The sequence below is a fragment of the Dermochelys coriacea genome, chromosome 3 (assembly GCF_009764565.3).
Source record: "Dermochelys coriacea isolate rDerCor1 chromosome 3, rDerCor1.pri.v4, whole genome shotgun sequence".
Taxonomy (NCBI): Eukaryota; Metazoa; Chordata; order Testudines; family Dermochelyidae; genus Dermochelys; species Dermochelys coriacea.
Window position 1 is genome coordinate 171,095,198 of NC_050070.1, and position 18,607 is coordinate 171,113,804.

An 18,607-nucleotide genomic window follows, 5' to 3' on the forward strand; every position below is an offset into this window, starting at 1 on the left:
GGGTAAGTAGAGTGACCTGGCCCCAGCCTGCTCTGCTCCCCTGGCTCCCAGCCACACCACCGGTGAGTGCTGGGAGGTGGTTCCGCCCTCCCCCCAAGCCTGGGAGCCAGGGGAGCAGATGCAGGCTGTGTAGGGCCCCAGGCCTCCGGGGGGGGGGGGGGCAGGCTGGCCACTTCCTGCAGGAAGTGGAGTGACCCAGACCCAGCCTGCTCTGCTCCCCTGGCTCCCAGGCTTGCGGGGGGGAACCGTCCCACAGCACTTGCCGGCTGTGAGCCAGGGGAGCAGAGCAAGCTGGAAGTGGCCAGCTCCGGTCCCCCAGAGGCCAGCCAGCCCGCCCTCCTCCCCCCCGTGGAGTCCTGGGGCAGGGCCTCTCTGCTCTCCTCCGTGGAGGCCTGGGGCCCCACACAGCCCCCCCGTGGGGCTGTGTGGGGCACCAAAATAGCTAGGGACAGCCCTGCCTGTGGTTGAACACTTCTCACAAAGCGATCATTCTATGTCTGACCTCTCAGTCCTCATCCTCAAAGGAAACCTGCCCAACATTTTCAAAAATACGAGCTTGGGAGATTAAATTCATAACTCAGCTAGCCACTTAAAATTCATAGACTGAAGAGACTGTATTTATGGCTTAATTACAACAATCTGTAACCCATTGTACCACTACAGATGTACCGCTGTAATGTCTCCCATGTAGCCGCACTTTGCCCGCAGGAGAGAGTTCTCCTGCTGGCATAATTAACCCACCACCAATGAGCAGCATTAGCTATGTTGGCAGGAGAGCCTCTCCTGCTGACATAGTGCTGTCCACACTCGCACTTTTACTGGTGAAACTTATGTCAGTCAGGGGTGGGGGGTTTTCATACCCCTGACCAACAAAACTTTTACAGACTGTGGCAGGTCCATGGTTGTGTGGCCTAGTGGCCAGAGTCAATACAGTGGCCCTTGTCTTCTGGCATCTGGTGTATGAGAGTCAATAATAACAACAGCCCCCAGATACAAAGTAGGGCGGCCTAGTAACTAATACTAGAAGGATAGGCGAGGCCTGGGCCCACCTGACTCCATCGCGTCGCAACCCAGAATCCTATCAGTGGCAGAGCGGTCCGCCACTGGGTCAGCAGGGAAACCCACTGAAACACACTGACCTCACAAGGGTGGGAGATACCACTTGCTTGCTCACCCTCCCTGGGTCACTTTCTACCATGCTTCCTGAAGCTGTAGTCCATGGAGTATCAGGGTTTCTGGGCTCCTCAGAGCGGGTAATTCCCTCAGGCTCCGTTGGCCACAGATCTCCAGTCTGGTTCTCGGGCTTTCCAGCTCTCGCAGGAAAGGGCTATAATGATTCATCAGCTGGAGACTCAACTAAAGATCATTCCTCTCTGGCAGTCAGTCCAGCGTGAGCCAGGCTGCTCCCTTTTATAATGGCATAGCACTTGGAGCATGCTCAGTATGGTCTGAGGGGCGGGACTTCCTCTGCCAATAGTGTGGTGTTAACCCCTTTCAGCCCAGTGTGGGGTATGCACACCCTGTCACACAAAACTGGTAGTTCAGACAAAACCTAACCCCCTTTCTTCCCCTATGACTGCAGAGGTGTTAACAGGCCACTCTACTTTGAATGGTGCCTTAGAATATGTGTTTCAGAGTAGCAGCCGTGTTAGTCTGTATTCGCAAAAAGAAAAGGACCAACATATTAACCCACAGAGACCTTCCTGCCAACACTACAAAAAGAAGGATTCTGGGTGGACTCCTCCTGAAGGTTGAAACAGCAGCCTGGATTTCTACATAGAGTGCTTCCGCCGACGTGCACGAGCTGAAATTGTGGAAAAGCAGCATCGCTTACCCCATAACCTCAGCCATGCAGAACACAGTGCCATCCACAGCCTCAGAAACAACTCTGACATCATAATCAAAAAGGCTGACAAAGGAGGTGCTGTCGTCATCATGAATAGGTCGGAATATGAACAAGAGGCTACTAGGCAGCTTTCCAACACCACTTTCTACAAGCCATTACCCTCTGATCCCACTGAGAGTTACCAAAAGAAACTACAGCATTTGCTCAAGAAACTCCCTGAAAAAGCACAAGAACAAATCCGCACAGACACACCCCTGGAGCCCCAACCTGGGGTATTATATCTGCTACCCAAGATCCATAAACCTGGAAATCCTGGACGCCCCATCATCTCAGGCATTGGCACCCTGACAGCAGGATTGTCTGGCTATGTAGACTCCCTCCTCAGGCCCTTCGTTACCAGCACTCCCAGCTATCTTCGAGACACCACTGACTTCCTGAGGAAACTACAGTCCATTGGTGATCTTCCTAAAAACACCATCCTAGCCACTATGGATGTAGAAGCCCTCTACACCCACATTCCACACAAAGATGGACTACAAGCCGTCAGGAACAGTATCCCCGATACTGTCACGGCTAACCTGGTGGCTGAACTTTGTGACTTTGTCCTCACCCATAACTATTTCACATTTGGTGACAATGTATACCTTCAAATCAGCGGCACTGCGATGGGTACCCGCATGGCACCACAGTATGCCAACATTTTTATGGCTGACTTAGAACAACGCTTCCTCAGCTCTCGTCCCCTAATGCCCCTACTCTACTTGCGCTACATTGATGACATCTTCATCATCTGGACCCATGGAAAAGAAGCTCTTGAGGAATTCCACCATGATTTCAACAATTTCCATCCCACCATCAACCTCAGCCTGGACCAGTCCACACAAGAGATCCACTTCCTGGACTCTACGGTGCTAATAAGCAATGGTCACATAAACACCACCCTATATCGGAAACCTACTGACCGCTATTCCTACCTACATGCCTCTAGCTTTCATCCAGATCATACCACTCGATCCATTGTCTACAGCCAAGCGCTACGATATAACCGCATTTGCTCCAACCCCTCAGACAGAGACAAACACCTACAAGATCTCTATCATGCATTCCTACAACTACAATACCCACCTGCTGAAGTAAAGAAACAGATTGACAGAGCCAGAAGAGTACCCAGAAGTCACCTACTATGGGACAGGCCCAACAAAAAAAGAACAGAACGCCACTAGCCATCACCTTCAGCCCCCAACTAAAACCTCTCCAACGCATCATCAAGGATCTACAACCTATCCTGAAGGACGACCCATCACTCTCACAGATCTTGGGAGACAGGCCAGTCCTTGCTTACAGACAGCCCCCCAATCTGAAGCAAATACTCACCAGCAACCACACACCACACAACAGAACCACTAACCCAGGAACCTATCCTTGCAACAAAGCCCGTTGCCAACTCTGTCCACGTATCTATTCGGGGACACCATCATAGGGCCTAATCACATCAGCCACACTATCAGAGGCTCGTTCACCTGCGCATCTACCAATGTGATATATGCCATCATGTGCCAGCAATGCCCCTCTGCCATGTACATTGGCCAAACTGGACAGTCTCTACGTAAAAGAATGAATGGACACAAATCAGACGTCAAGAATTATAACATTCAAAAACCAGTTGGAGAACACTTCAATCTCTCTGGTCACTCGATCACAGACCTAAGAGTGGCTATACTTCAACAGAAAAGCTTCAAAAACAGACTCCAACGAGAGACTGCTGAATTGGAATTCATTTGCAAACTGGATACAATTAACTTAGGCTTGAATAGAGACTGGGAATGGATGAGTCATTACACAAAGTAAAACTATTTCCCCATGGTATTTCTCCCTCTCACCCCCCCCCACTGTTCCTCTGATATTCTTGTTAACTGCTGGAATTAGCCTACCTTGCTTGTCACCATGAAAGGTTTTCCTCCTTTCCCCCCCCCCCCCCCCCCCCCCCCCCCCGCTGCTGGTGATGGCTTATCTTAAGTGATCACTCTCCTTACAGTGTGTATGATAAACCCATTGTTTCATGTTCTCTGTGTGTGTGTGTATAAATCTCTCCTCTGTTTTTTCCACCAAATGCATCCGATGAAGTGAGCTGTAGCTCACGAAAGCTTATGCTCTAATAAATTTGTTAGTCTCTAAGGTGCCACAAGTACTCCTTTTCTTTTTAGAATATGTGCTAACTACTTATGCTAAACAATCTGTTCCAGCTTGCATTTAGCTGTGAGGCTTGGAGTACCTTTCCCAGACCCGAAGAAATGCTCTGTGTGGCTCAAAAGCTTGTCTCTCTCAACAACAGAAGTTGGTCCAATAAAAGATATTACGTCACCTATTTTGTCTCTCTAGAGCAGGGGTAGGCAACCTATGGCACGCATGCCGAAGGCGGCACGTGAACTGATTTTCAGTGGCACTCACACTGCCTGGGTCCTGGCCACCAGTCCTGGGGGATCTGCTGCTGGCCTGGGGTACTGGCCGCCAGCCCCCTTGTTATGCAAACAAAACTACACAGGATCGTTTCAGGGGACAAGACAAGATGTCACGTTTATTATAACACAGTTTGATTTATGACCAATAACTAATATCTAATACCTATGTATATACACACACATATATGAAATGTTCTGCAGCTGCTGTATAGTTACAAGTCCTGAATTTAGCTTGAGTTCGTGGCTTGGGTTTGTAGCTTGTGGCGGCTAACTGGCCAGGAAAGCCGGGCACAAGGAAGAGCTGAGTCTCTATTGGGCATGCACCGGTGCCCTTCCATGTTGGCAGCAGAATATTACCCTCTAAAGTCTTCCATCTCACCCATCTTTTCTGTAGCCTTTAGTTTGAATCCAGAGTCTATAGGTCTTGCTGTGTTACGCTGCCTCCGGATTCGGTGTGATTGATCACCTGTCAATTGCAGACATGACTTTCAGCCTAGGACCTAAAAGAAAAGGAGTACTTGTGGCACCTGAGAGACTAACAAATTTATTAGAGCATAAGCTTTCGTGAACTACAGCTCACTTCATCAGAATGCATCCGATGAAGTGAGCTGTAGCTCACGAAAGCTTATGCTCTAATAAATTTGTTCGTCTCTCAGGTGCCACAAGTACTCCTTTTCTTTTTGCGAATACAGACTAACACAGCTGCTACTCTGAAGCCTAGGACCTGGCTTTGATGTTTCTTCAATTGTACTTTTGTTCTTTTCTTTTTAGGGTGGACTCTTCTTGCTTTGTCAGGGGTGTTGTCTGCATCTTCAGCCGTTGATGTTTACACTTTATTTCATCAGGACAGGCTGGGGCAGGAGATTGATTCCATCATCCATCCATACCTCATTCACACATCTAAACTAAACTAATAAGATTACAGCAGGGTTTTGCAAAAATTAAGGTTGCAGCAAGCTTTTACAAAATGGAGTGAGCATTTTAAAATGGAGTTTGGGACAAGTTAAAATGGAATTTGAGTTACAATATGGACAAGTGTAAGGAATGGCAAACAGTAAACAGAAGTTACAATATAGACAAGTATAATCAATGACAAAGGGTGAGCAGAAGTTACAATAAGTTTCAGTGATTTAAGCAGCAATTGGATTGAAAGTGAAACTCAATCAGCCAATTATTGGGGTAACCGGTTTTATGAATGAATGTTGTTTCATTCATAAAACATTACTTATGAAGTTATATTAATAAAGTGAACAATTAAAAACAATTTCATTGATCAGTTCTATACCCTGCCAGCTGGGGTTCCAGCCACCGGCCACAAGTCCTGGGGGCTCCACTGCTGGCTTGGGGTACTGGCCGCCAGCCCCCTGCCAGTCGGAGTTCCATCCGCCGGCCCCGCTCAGCCCGCTGTCAGCCTGGGCTCCTGGCCACTGGCACGGGGCTCTGCAGCTGCCCCCAGCTGTGGCCTACAGTCCCCAGCCTGGGGCAGTAAGGGGTGCACACAGGGACAAGAGGGGGCACAGCTCAGCACCCCCACCTTATTTATTGTTCCAGTGCCACTGTACTGGGATATTTTTAAGTGCTGATTTGTTGCTTACATCACTATCATGCCACGTGGAACAGTGCACTGCATTTGACGTTGAAATTAGAATGTACATGCAAGAACTGAAATCAGAATTTTCTGATAGATTTCAAGATTTCCAGCAACTTGGCCAATGCTTTCTTTTCTAATTAAACCTAAAAAGTTCAACAAGAGCGACTTGGATTGGTCTGTATTTCAGTGGATGGGTGCTGAAGATTTTGAAATGCAGCTCATTCAGTTAAAAAACTCAGAATTGTGGGCATCAAAGTCTAGAGGTCTGCGGAGTGCACTTGCAGCTACCGAGAGAGATCATGGGGCCTCTGTTCTGACTTGCTGGCCGTCCCTGCCAGTGAAATTTAACTGTTTGAAGACAATTGTGTTTGCAATGCTTTCAGCATTTGGATCCACATACCTGTGCGAACAGGTATTTTCACACATGAAATCTGTCCTCTGTTCCTCTTGGAGCAGGTTAACAACTGATCACTCAGAAGCCTGTGTGCAGCTTAAAGTATCCAAATACATGCCAGACATTGGAAAACTCAGCAAGGAAAAGCAAGGGCAAGTATCACACTAAACTGATAAGATCTGCATTTTAATTTAATTTTAAATGAAGCTTCTTAAACATTTTAAAAACCTTTTTTACTTTACATACAACAATAGTTTAGTTATATATTATAGACCTATAGAAAGATACCTTCTAAAAATGTTAAAATGTATTACTGGTACACAAAACCTTAAATTAGAATGAATAAATGAAGACTCGGCACACCACTTCTGAAAGGTTGCTGACTCCTGCTCTAGAGAACAGAAATATCAGTTACTTGCACAGCCCTGTCCACTCATGCCTTCCTATTGCAGCAGTCCCAACTGAGCTTTGCCTGCTGCTATAAATTGCCTGTTGCTATAAATCTAAACATAATTTTGCATCACCTTTGCCTGTCCTCTTTCAAATGTCATCAGCCTCGTCTGGACCCGCCAGAAATTAAAGTGAAAATCTTTAACACATCGTACATATCTGAGAATAGATTAGGTCCCTTACATACTAACTTTAGCTCTGTAGCAGCTCCCATTATAATAATGCATTACTACTAAAGAGCAAGATATGGCTCTTTATTTGGTGCAGAACTTTTTTACCAGTATATTTGAATATACAGGAGTACTGTTCAGAATTTATGATGATAAACAAACATAATCTGGTACAAGTGTTTTAGAGAAGTGTTCCTTCACTTAGATGGTTATTTTTGCCATATAACTAATTACTGGCTAATGGTTACTTTGGCTTCTCCAAAAGCCCTACACTGGATGGCATTTTGACCTAATAGCTGGAGATCCATGTTGTCATCAAATGAAGTTGCAAAGAGTTGCAGAACAATCAATTTATAAGCACCTGGAAGATAATAGGGTGATAAGTAATAACCAGCATGGATTTCTCAAGAACAAATCATGCCATGCCAACCTAATTTCTTTCTTTGACAGAGTTATGGGCCTAGTGGATGGGGGGAAGCAATAGATGTAATATATCTTGATTTTAGTAAACTTTTGACAGAGTCCCACATGACATTCACATAAACAAATTAGGAAAATGTTTAATCTAGACTAGATTAAAGTACTATAAAGTGGGTGCACAACTGGTTGAAAAAACATACTCAAAGAGTAGTTATCAATGCTTCACTGTTAAACTGGGAGGACATAATTCGTGGATTTTTAATTCAATATTTTAAGTGATGACTTTGATAATGAAGTAGAAAGTATGCATATAAAATTTGCAGATGACACCAAGCAGAGAGGGGTTGCAAGCACTTCAGAGGTCAACATTAGAATTCAAAACAACCTTGACAAACTGGAGAATTTGTTTGAAAAAAACAAAAAGAAAATCAGTGAAAATAATTGCAAAACAGTACACTTAGGAAGGAAGAATCAAATGCACAAAGATAAAATGGGGAATAACTGGCTAGGTAGTAGTGCCGAAGAAAAGGATCTGGTGGTTATAGTGTGTCACAAATTTAACATGAGTCAACAATGTGATGCAGTGGTGAAAAAAACTAATATAATTCTGGGGTGTATTAACAAGAATGTTGTTTGTAAGACATGGGAAGGAGTTGTCCTGCTCTACTAGGCACCAGTGAGGCCTGAGCTGGAGTATTGTGTCCAATTCCGTGCACCACAAAAAATATGTGGACAAATAGGAGAGAATCCAGAGGAGAACAACAAAAATGCTAAGAAGTTTAGAAAAACATGGTGGTTTTATTATGCTGATGGGAGAGCTCTCTCCTGTTGGAATAGAGCGCCTTCACCAGATGTGCTTCAGCGTTCTATGTGTGGACAAGCCCATAGAAAAAACTTTTTATCTATAAGGATATTTAAGCACTGGAATATGCTTCCAAGGGAGGTTGTGGAATCCCTGTCATTGTTTGTTTTTAAGAACAGGATAGACAAAAATCTGCCAGGAATGATCTAGGTATACTTGTGCTGTTTCTCAAGTTCCCTTCCACCCCTCCATTTCTATGATTCTATGGTTTTACATTGCTTTGCAAGACATGACATTGCATGACTAAATCATGTCATCATGACATGCTGAAATCATATTAGCAGCAGTTCTCAACCAGGGATCCAGGGCCCCCTGGGGGGCCACGAGCAGGTTTCAGGGGGCCATCAAAATAAACCAGAGAGCAGGGCCAGTGTTAGACTCGCTAGGGCCCAGGGCAGAAAGTCAAAGCCTGAGCAACTTAGCTTTGTGGGGCCCCCTATAGTGTGGGACCCTCGGCAATTGCCTTCCTTGGCTACCCCCTAATGCCAGCCCTGACTTTTAATCTACTCGGTATGCAGAAAAACAGTTGTTGTGGCATAAGAGCACCACAGAATTTTTATAGCATGTTGGGGGTGGGGGGACTTAGAAAGAAAAAGGTTGAAAACCCCTGATATTAGGATACGAAGATGTAGCATTACCATTCCCTGGCTTATAGGAGAGAAAGAGTATTTCCATCCTATTGTCTCTCCTCATATTCCTTGTGATAGAATCTTCACTGAGATGCAGGTCAGTTTGCATAGTATTACTTGTGCTGCCTAATAAAGTGCAACCTTACTAACCCCAGGCTGAATACCACTGATGTAAAGAATAATGGCCACATTTATGCTCATGTTTTCTACTCCACTTTTAAATTTTAATATAAAAACAGATTTCCCCCTATATCCTTCCCATTATTATTTAATTTATCCCATATTTTTACACTGACCATTTGATATCTTTCCCCTTCCCCTCAAAGTGTGTCTAAAATCTTGGGGAAAATAAACTCGCTTGTGGTTTACCACTGGAAGGACTAACAATACGGTATTACTACCCATTGTAAAAATAGAAACTTTCTAGTTTACATACTGCTTGCTTGAGTATTGTTAATACTCAAATGGAGTTAATAATTTGAATCAACTTGTTAAAATACACCAATAAAATTATTTATATTTTTATTAGATATGGTCAATTGTGGAAGTCTTGCTTTGTGAAATGTATCTTATCAACGTACCAACTACTGGGTTGCATATTTCACATTAATTTTATAATTTATGTTATTAGAGGTGAGATGCTGTAACTGTGCCTTAGTGGGTCACAACTGAGGATGCCATATTCAGGACGAACTGCTAAGAAATAGGGCAAACACAACCCAAAACTGGTGGTTATTCTTTTATAAGGTTTACCAAACCAGCCACAAAAGTAAACTTCTATTTCACCACACTGACTAACAAGAAAACATAAAGGCAGTTTCCTCAGGCATTCCAGTTTTTATATCACCACGAAAAACACTGGATTCTGAGATGACTGGTTCTTTACAACCAGTCTCATCAAATAATAGGTTCTTCTGATCCCAAAGGACCAACCACATACCCAGGTCAATATAAAATTTAGATCTTACCCAAAAATCACGCTGATGCCAATCCTTTTGTATCTAACATTAAAGGTTTATTTATAAAAAGAAAGAAAGAAAGAGAAAAAGAAAGAAAAGAAAGAAAGAAGAGAGTTAAAAATTGGTAAAAGGAATCAATTACATACAATAATGGCAAAGATGCTGGTTCAGGCTTGTAGCAGTGATGGAATAAACTGCTGGCTTAAGTCATGTTTCTGGAGTACATCCACAGCTTGGATGGGTCATTCAGTCCTTTGTTCAGAGCTTCAGTTTGTCACAAAGTTCCTCCAGAGGTAAGAAGCAGAATTGAAGACAAAATGGAGAAGGTGCAGCTGCCTTTTATAGTCTTTTGCCATGCAGCCTGTGCTTCCTTTGTTTCAAACACAAGCTGCCCAGCACATATTAGAGTTCTTTCCATGGGCATGTCCATGCATGCCTTGCTGAGTCATAAGGTGTATCTGCCTTCTCTCAGTGGATCAATTGTATAGCTGATGGTCCTTAAGGGACCATCAAGCAGCAAGCAGTGCTGATGCCAAACTGTCTGGGGGTGTCACCCAGAATCATAGCACAAGTTTGAAATACAGACATACATACATACATATCTATAACTCATAATACAAACGTGATGCAAACATATAAACAAGATTATCGTATCTGGCAAATTATAACATTTGTGCAGATATCTTACATGCCAAATTTGGCTGTGACCAGTGTCCCAGTGGGGGATAACTATGGTCACTCAATTAGGGTGAACTGCAAAGAATGGGGCAGACAATCCCCATAAAGCTGGTGGATATTACAATACTTATAACTTCGCATATAAAAATGACATATGAATACAGATAGCATAATCATAACCAGCAAAACATAACCTTTTCATAGACACCTCACTCAACAACCTTTGTACAATATTTGCTGAAAATATATAACAGTGGTTGCAACAATGCTCTATATGGTCATATTCTAATCAGATAACATCACAGATGCTATTTTGGACAAGACAAGAAAGAGAATTTGTAAATGGGCCTGACAAATCTGTTTTTCCAGTATTGACTTCTAGGTTAGTCTTAACTAAGAAAATGATAGTAGACTGTGATCGTACACCTCTCCAATTGGCACTAGTGGGAAAAATATGTAAACGAATATATCTTAAATTAATCTACATTTGCAATGCAAAGTCATTATTTTGGTCATTGAAATCTAACTCTGAGGCCTTTTAATATTAAATAAAGATGACTGAGCAAACTGTTCTGTCAAAATCATTGCTGTTAGAGATGTAGGTCCTGCTCCTGCAAAGACTTACATACATGCTTCACTTTCGCTTCAAATGGCACTATTTCTGTGCATAAAGTTAAGCATATGATAAATCTCTGTAGGATCAGGACTTTATATACAGGTGTTTGATATCAACCAAATGAAAATAAAATGCTGATAATTTGTTTTAGGGGCAAAACCAATTAAGAAGTTACAATAGCACACTTGTTTTACAAACCAGACAAGGAAGTAAACATTGTTTGAAAAAGGTCACTTATTTTGTCATCCAACCTGGCTAGGAGGAACAAAGAAGAATCTTTCATAATGATCAGAATCCAAGCCTGAGTCAATCTCTTGAGACCGAGCAGTTTTCTTCATTACTGCCACAATAAAACATTAATGTGGGAGAAGAATAAATTGCATTTTATTTATCTGGATCTATAAAAATGGCTCCTAGCCATATACTCTAGGCATTACTGACATATTTTGTAAGTATTTTTAAGTTAGTACTCTAACATAACTGAACTACTTCAGTCAACTTCAATACAGTCAACAACCACCAAACCATCAATTTAAAAGCTCAGTTTCCATCTCCAACAATTTCCTTCCATTAAAATTTCCCCATTCCTGTTTTGAAATGTCTGGGGAAAAGATAAGCCTTGCAACAGGCCTTGAAGATCATCTGATTCAAGCTATTTTGGACCAAGCAGGGAGCACATTCCAAAACCAGAGAGCCCCATTAGTGAAATTTGCCCTGCTAGCAGCTCTTTCTCATTATATCAGCAGGATTTCAGCTTGAGCATATCTGCTGATCTCAGTTGTGGTAAGGGGGAAAGAATATTTAAGGTAGGTCGATCCTAAGCTATTTCAGGTTTCACAGATCAAAACCAATTTTATATGAGAATGTTCAATCACTATTTGAATAATTAGTATTTAGTTTATTTATTTACATGGTGTATTTAACTTTTATTTGTTTAACAAAGATATTACTTACTAAAATGCTGTTATATAATAGAATTCAGGAGTTCACCCAGAAGTACAAATAATGGCTTTTAAGGACAGAGGCTATGAAAGAAGACATGCTGGTAACTGGCGGGTAAGCAAGGAGGTAAGATAATCCTAAAAGACATTGTGTGTGTACACACCCTAAAGGACTATAGGCTGCAGGATCAGGTTTCTGTGGGTTTTTGTGAGGTTAGAGCTAAGGATATGTTGTAGACCTGCAGGAAGCTACCATTGAGAATGCATTCTAATCCTATTCACGTTAACTCCTGTTGGTTTCTTCTCTGCACTGTCTTGCCTTCTCAGAGGATGGGAAAAGAGGGCTGGGCAACATGACTCCTCAAATTCAAGTATGATGTTTCTGAATTCTAATATTTCAGAAGTAGAAAGGTAAAGACATGACCACAAAAGGTCTGAAACATTATATCCAGGAAGATGTTACACTTGTGTTGAAAGAAGAAAAGGAGTACTTGTGGCACCTTAGAGACTAACAAATTTATTAGAGCATAAGCTTTCGTGAGCTATAGCTCACTTCATCGGATGCATTATGTTCAACTTGTGTTGAAGTAACAGATATACAGATTACATTGCTGTTTGGATCCCATTCCTTCATATGCAAAGCGTGGTACCTCTCACATGACCAAACCACAGAGGTTTTATTGCTTTTTCCATGCTTATCACAGAAGGAAGGGCATCTCATTATGTCATGTAGCTTTTTTACCTTTCCCTTCCTTCTGCGAGAGACCTCATCCCATATGCCTTATGCACTTGCAACTCATGAATAGAAGGTGGAATGGACATTACTAATATTTCGAAAAAAAAAAATAAAAATCCATGATTCCCAAAGGACTTTTGGCATTCCATGGACTTTTATTGAAAAAGCAGCAATGAAAAAATTAATAAAATGCATTAGGTTAAAACATACATCCCTAATAAATTAAGAACAAAAGCAAAGTAAACTTATTCTCACAATGTTGAAAGTCGAAATAAATATTCCAAAGGCCATTCATTTATCTGTTCTGCCCAGCCATGACCCAGGCAATCCTCTTCCAGTTACTGAAGGCAAACTCTCCCTGTTATTCTAAAAGCCCAGTGAAACTCCAAAGCAAATTTCACACTCTTATAACACACACATATCACTGACAAAAACCACAACCAAGTGAGTTCTGAAACCATGAACCTCCATCAAGCAATGCTTGCATAACATACCATGTCTTGTGTGTGTCCGTGTATGTATATGTACAGTAGATGTATATAATATACACTAAAAGAAAAGGAGTACTTATGGCACCTTAGAGACTAACAAATTTATTTGAGCATAAGCTTTCGTGAGCTACAGCTCACTTCATCGGATGCACCTGTAGGTCATGAAAGCTTATTCTCAAATAAATTTGTTAGTCTCTAAGGTGCCACAAGTACTCCTTTTCTTTTTGCGAAAACAGATAAACACGGCTGCTACTCTGAAACCCGTCATAATATACACTGATGCCCCCTACTGGATGAAATGTCAAATTGTTCAAGGGTTATCTTGTAACGGCATAAGGCCAAATTTATGTATATATTATTAATAATAATACACTGCCATAAATATATTTGTTGCTTTACAAACAAATGAAAGACAGGCTATCTGCCCTGAAGAGTTTGCAATTCGGTCATTAGTTGCGGAAACTGAAGGGGAGGAAAAAGAAAGAAGAAACAACAACAACAAAACCAACAAACATGCACACAAGGATCAAAAGAGACTGGTGGAAAATTGCTAACACACATTGTTATCCTTTTACTCCCTCCTTAAAATCTACCATTGTTGTGATTAGTACAAATCACCACCATCTGTGACTACTACCTTATACAATCACATCTGTCTCTCCCTTGCCCTCCACTTCCTACCCATTTGTCTGTGTATTCACCTGTTGCACATTAAATCCTGGATTGTGAACTCTCTGGAGCAGAGACTGCCTTTGTGTTATTTGTACAGTGCCTAGCATGATGGGACCCTAATCCCGGTTTGCAGTACCAGTTCAGTACCACAATTTAAATAAAAAGAAAAGGAGTACTTGTGGCACCTTAGAGACTAACAAATTTATTTGAGCATAAGCTTTTGTAAGCTACAGCTCACTTCATTGGATGCATGCAGTGGAAAATACAGGGGGGAGATTTATATACACAGAGAACATGAAACAATGGGTGTTACCATACCCACTGTAACCTTTTCCCCCCACCCCCTGCTCTCCTGCTGGTAATAGCTCACCTTACCTGATCACTCTTGTTACAGTGTGTATGGTAACACCCATTGTTTCATGTTCTCTGTGTATATAAATCTCCCCCCTGTATTTTCCACTGCATGCATCCGCTGAAGTGAGCTGTAGCTCAGGAAAGCTTATGCTCAAATAAATGTGTTAGTCTCTAAGGTGCCACAAGTACTCCTTTTCTTTTTGCGAATACAGACTAACACGGCTGCTACTCTGAAGCCTGTACTTAAGACTAGATGATCTAGGAGTCATTTAGGAGTCAAAGAACAACTTGCAGGAGAGTGTATTTGCAGCATTGCTAACCTTTGCCCTATTTGTACTTGTCTTAAAACCCCAACTCCTGGATTCATGCAATTAAACAAAAGGAGGAAAAAAAGCAAATTTCTAGCCGTCCTAGTTGTGACGAAAAACCTTGGGACCCACATTCACACCAAAGGCTTAAAAACTAGAAAACGAATCAACTGAGCCAAAAGATATTTTTTAATAATTTCTGAATTTTTGGAGGCCTGGCTCCTGATTTTTGACCACTTGGGATTGGAGATAACCCTGGAAAGTGTTCAGAGTAGCAGCCGTGTTAGTCTGTATTCGCAAAAAGAAAAGGAGTACTTGTGGCACCTTAGAGACTAACAAATTTATTAGAGCATAAGCTTTCGTGAGCTACAGCTCACTTCATCGGATGCATTTGGTGGAAAATACAGAGGAGAGATTTATATACACACACACACAGAGAACATGAAACAATGGGTTTATCATACACACTGTAAGGAGAGTGATCACTTAAAATAAGCCATCACCAACAGCGGGGGGGGAAAGGAGGAAAACCTTTCATGGTGACAAGCAGGTAGGCTAATTCCAGCAGTTAACAAGAATATCAGAGGAACAGTGGGGAGTGGGGTGGGGGGGAGAAATACCATGGGGAAATAGTAATGACTCATCCATTCCCAGTCTCTATTCAAGCCTAAGTTAATTGTATCCAGTTTGCAAATTAATTCCAATTCAGCAGTCTCTCGTTGGAGTCTGTTTTTGAAGCTTTTTTGTTGAAGGATAGCCACTCTTAGGTCTGTAATCGAGTGACCAGAGAGATTGAAGTGTTCTCCGACTGGTTTTTGAATGTTATAATTCTTGACGTCTGATTTGTGTCCATTCATTCTTTTACGTAGAGACTGTCCAGTTTGACCAATGTACATGGCAGAGGGGCATTGCTGGCACATGATGGCATATATCACATTGGTAGATGCGCAGGAAAGTGTGGGTGTGTGTAAGCTAACATTACAGGTGTTGCATTGCTGAGGACAAGAAGCAGCACACCCCTAAGCTGACATGAGGCACAGCCCCCTGATGCCGCCGAGCTGCAGCGCCTCAAAGCCTGGGCCATATATGTGGGGGAAGGGGCGGGAAAGAGAGGAGAGGAGAGGAGAGGAGAGACCGACCAGGAGGGTTATGGCGCCAGCCAGCCAGAAGGGACAGCCTCCTTACCTCCCTGAGCGACAGAGCACCAGCGCCAGGAGAAAGACTACATCCCCCACAATGCACCGGCGGCCCATGACGGCGTCCCCGTGGCGGGAGGGCTGTTATACGCCGCCCGGCGGCGAGGGGGAGGGGGGAGAAGCGGAAGTGGGTTCTCCCCGCTGGGAGGCCGGCTGGGTCCGGTTCCGGGTGTCACCTATTTGGTGGTGCTGGTGGAGGGGGGAGGAAGATGGCGTCGGACTTGGAGACAGAGGTTCAGGCTATTGACAGGAGCTTGCTGGAATGTTCTGCCGAGGAGGCTGCCGTGGTGAGGCTCGTCCGCCCGCCCGCCGGGGCGCGGGGCCGTTAGGGGCTCGGCCCCGCGGGCGGGGCGGGGCGGGTAGGTGGGCGCGGGGGGTCCGTAGTGTCAGGCCCGGGGCGGCCGGCGCTGGCAGAGGGAGGCGGTCTCTCGGGCTGCCGGAGGGGAGGGGTGAGGCCTGAGGGAGAAGGGGAGTAAAGGCGCTGGATGGGGAGGGGCGGTCGTGGCGGGGCTGGTTTAAAGGGGCCCCGTGACTTAGGCTCCTTCTGCCCCCCTGCGTGTGAACTTGCTGCTGTGACAAGCCCGGCGAGGTGTGACAGGACCTGGAAGGGAGGCGCAAAAGCAGCTCTCCCGTCTGCCTGGCTTGTGCGCGTGACAGCACGATGGGGTAGCGTCCGCCCTGCTGTTTCCTCTCTCGGACTGGTCACTTGCCCCGTCTCTTGTTTCCACTGACTGTATTTCAGACGGCTGGTTCCTCCTCCCTTCGCAGTTGTAAAGTGTCGTTCTTAAGATTTCTTGGGAAAATTTTCTTTTTTGGAAACAGTGTTTCCTTCTTCCCCCTCCTTAGCTTTTAGGTCCCAAGCTTGGAAGGAGCTTCAAGTGTACAGACCCGTGAACAGCGTCCCATTGATTTCAGTGGGATTCTGTGGGAGAGCAGTGGTCTGCCCCCATAGACCTGTTTGCAGGATTTCATAAGCAAGTAGCTTTGCGTTCTGTGCCAAGTGTGTTTGGGGTTATTAGAGGAAAAGCCCAAGAGAAGATGTTAGTAAGAGCAATTTAATATCTAAAATTTCCTATGCTGTTACATTGAGTGTTAAGGTACAATTGCAGGATAATGGACCTCTCATGCTCATGGAAACATTTAAGAGCACTGTGTTTAATGTCTCTCTTTTGGGACCAAGGCCCTATAAGCACTTGAGATGAGAGTTCTATGTATGAGAGTTCTATGATTCATGTGCAGAACTCTTGGGTGTAACTAGCATCAGAGCCTAAAGCGCTTTGTATGTACATTTCAATGACAGATTTACAGTTACTTAACTGGAGAAAAAGACATTCCTGTAATTCAGATTATCATAATATTTTTATTCTACTAATAGGTATGTTACCTCTTTTAATGCAGGTATGGGGTGGCAACTGTGAAAACTGATTTGTTCCATGATTTCTATGCGTTTTATTTAGCTGGTGTGTTTAATGTACGGGAATAAAAACAGTTTGCATACAGGGATATTTAAAAATATTTACCTACATAAACATGACTAGGTCACTGTCACAGGTTCTTAAAACGTTTACAAGGACTAGAGCAGGGATCGGCAACCTATGGCACTTGGCCCGCGCCGCCTCCTGCAGCCCCCATTGGCCTGGAGCGGCGAACTGCAGCCAGTGGGAGCTGTGATCGGCCAAACCTGAGGATGCGGCAGGTAAACAAACCGGCTCGGCCGGCCCGCCCGGGGGCTTACCCTGAAGGGCTGTGTGCCAAAGGTTGATGATCCCTGGACTAGAGTATATTAGGTGGCAAAAAGCTATTACCAGAGAGTAAGGCCTTTGGGGAAAGGAGCAGCAACAGAGCATGCATTCTTTTGCTTCTAATAAGAGCCTCTCATCCTGTGGTAAAATGTAATTTTTTCCTTTTTCTCCCACACATCACTTTACATATTGGTATTTACATCCTAACTTCAGCCATGGATTGATCTCTTTCAGATATGCAATAAATACATCAGAGACTAAATTACAAGCTTTGTGGTGGTTTTATTGTAGTTTCATTCTTCTGAAATGGAAATCTTTTTAGAAACATAAATATACTTTTAATTATGTTTTTTGTTTAAGTAAATCACTTATACAAGCTTTGCAATGTTGAGTTGACTTCTTGCAGGCTCATTGGGTGAGAGATATTCCTGCACTGGAACTGCCTCTGAGCCTTGCCTACTGATCTCCAGTTGCCAGATTTGCTTGGTGGTAAAGCGGGCTTTGCCATATTCTAACATTCTTGCTGTCCAAAAATGATTTCTATGTCACATTTTTTCTGTTACTCATTTTGTCAGCTAACTTTTTGGGACAGTTCAGGAAAAACTCATTTGATCCTGCTCTGGGATACATTACTTTCTCCTTGTAGTCCATGCTACTTTGCTTCTGATTTCTGTTCAGACAAGCCAGGACTTGAGTCGAATCTTAAAAGCCCCAGTGAGGTCACTGGGGCTCTGACAAACATGGGGCATGTGGGTGGAGATGACACTAGGCAGCTTGTGGCATTGGAGCCTAAAATTTCCACATGCAGTTACTTTGTATAAAATTTAGTATTTGCATGTGCAACTTAGTTATTTAGCTTTGTCTTGCATGGGCAGATACTACAGCTTGTACATGTAATAGCAATATGTGTCAGACAAATTAAGTTATCAATTTCATATATGTATTTGAAAATGGAACCTTTGCTGAGATTTGATAGCCCACAGAGTTTTATCTAGAAAATTAAATTCTGTATCCTTCGCTAAATGTAACCTATTTCAGGGCAAAATTAAAAATAGATTTATTAAAACCATTTGATAATTTTAGAAAATATCAC

General features: G+C 43.3%; 1 protein-coding gene across 13 annotated transcripts in view; it reads left to right on the top strand.

Moving 5' to 3' along the window:
- The first annotated feature begins 15,870 nt into the window (after positions 1-15,870).
- The window catches only part of UBR2 (ubiquitin protein ligase E3 component n-recognin 2), a 124,545-nt gene continuing 121,808 nt past the window's right edge, over positions 15,871-18,607 (top strand). For 5 of the 13 annotated variants that reach the window (XR_006280278.1, XR_006280279.1, XR_006280277.1 and 2 more), the window contains exon 1: positions 15,883-16,059. Coding sequence is in view for 9 of the 13 variants with exons in the window: in XM_043511848.1 (XP_043367783.1) it covers positions 15,982-16,059 (78 nt within the window). In the remaining 4 variants the exon portion in view is untranslated. Of the gene's footprint in view, positions 16,060-18,607 lie in introns of all 13 variants that reach the window. The other 8 variants (XM_043511847.1, XM_043511851.1, XM_043511849.1 and 5 more) reach the window with 4 other exon arrangements.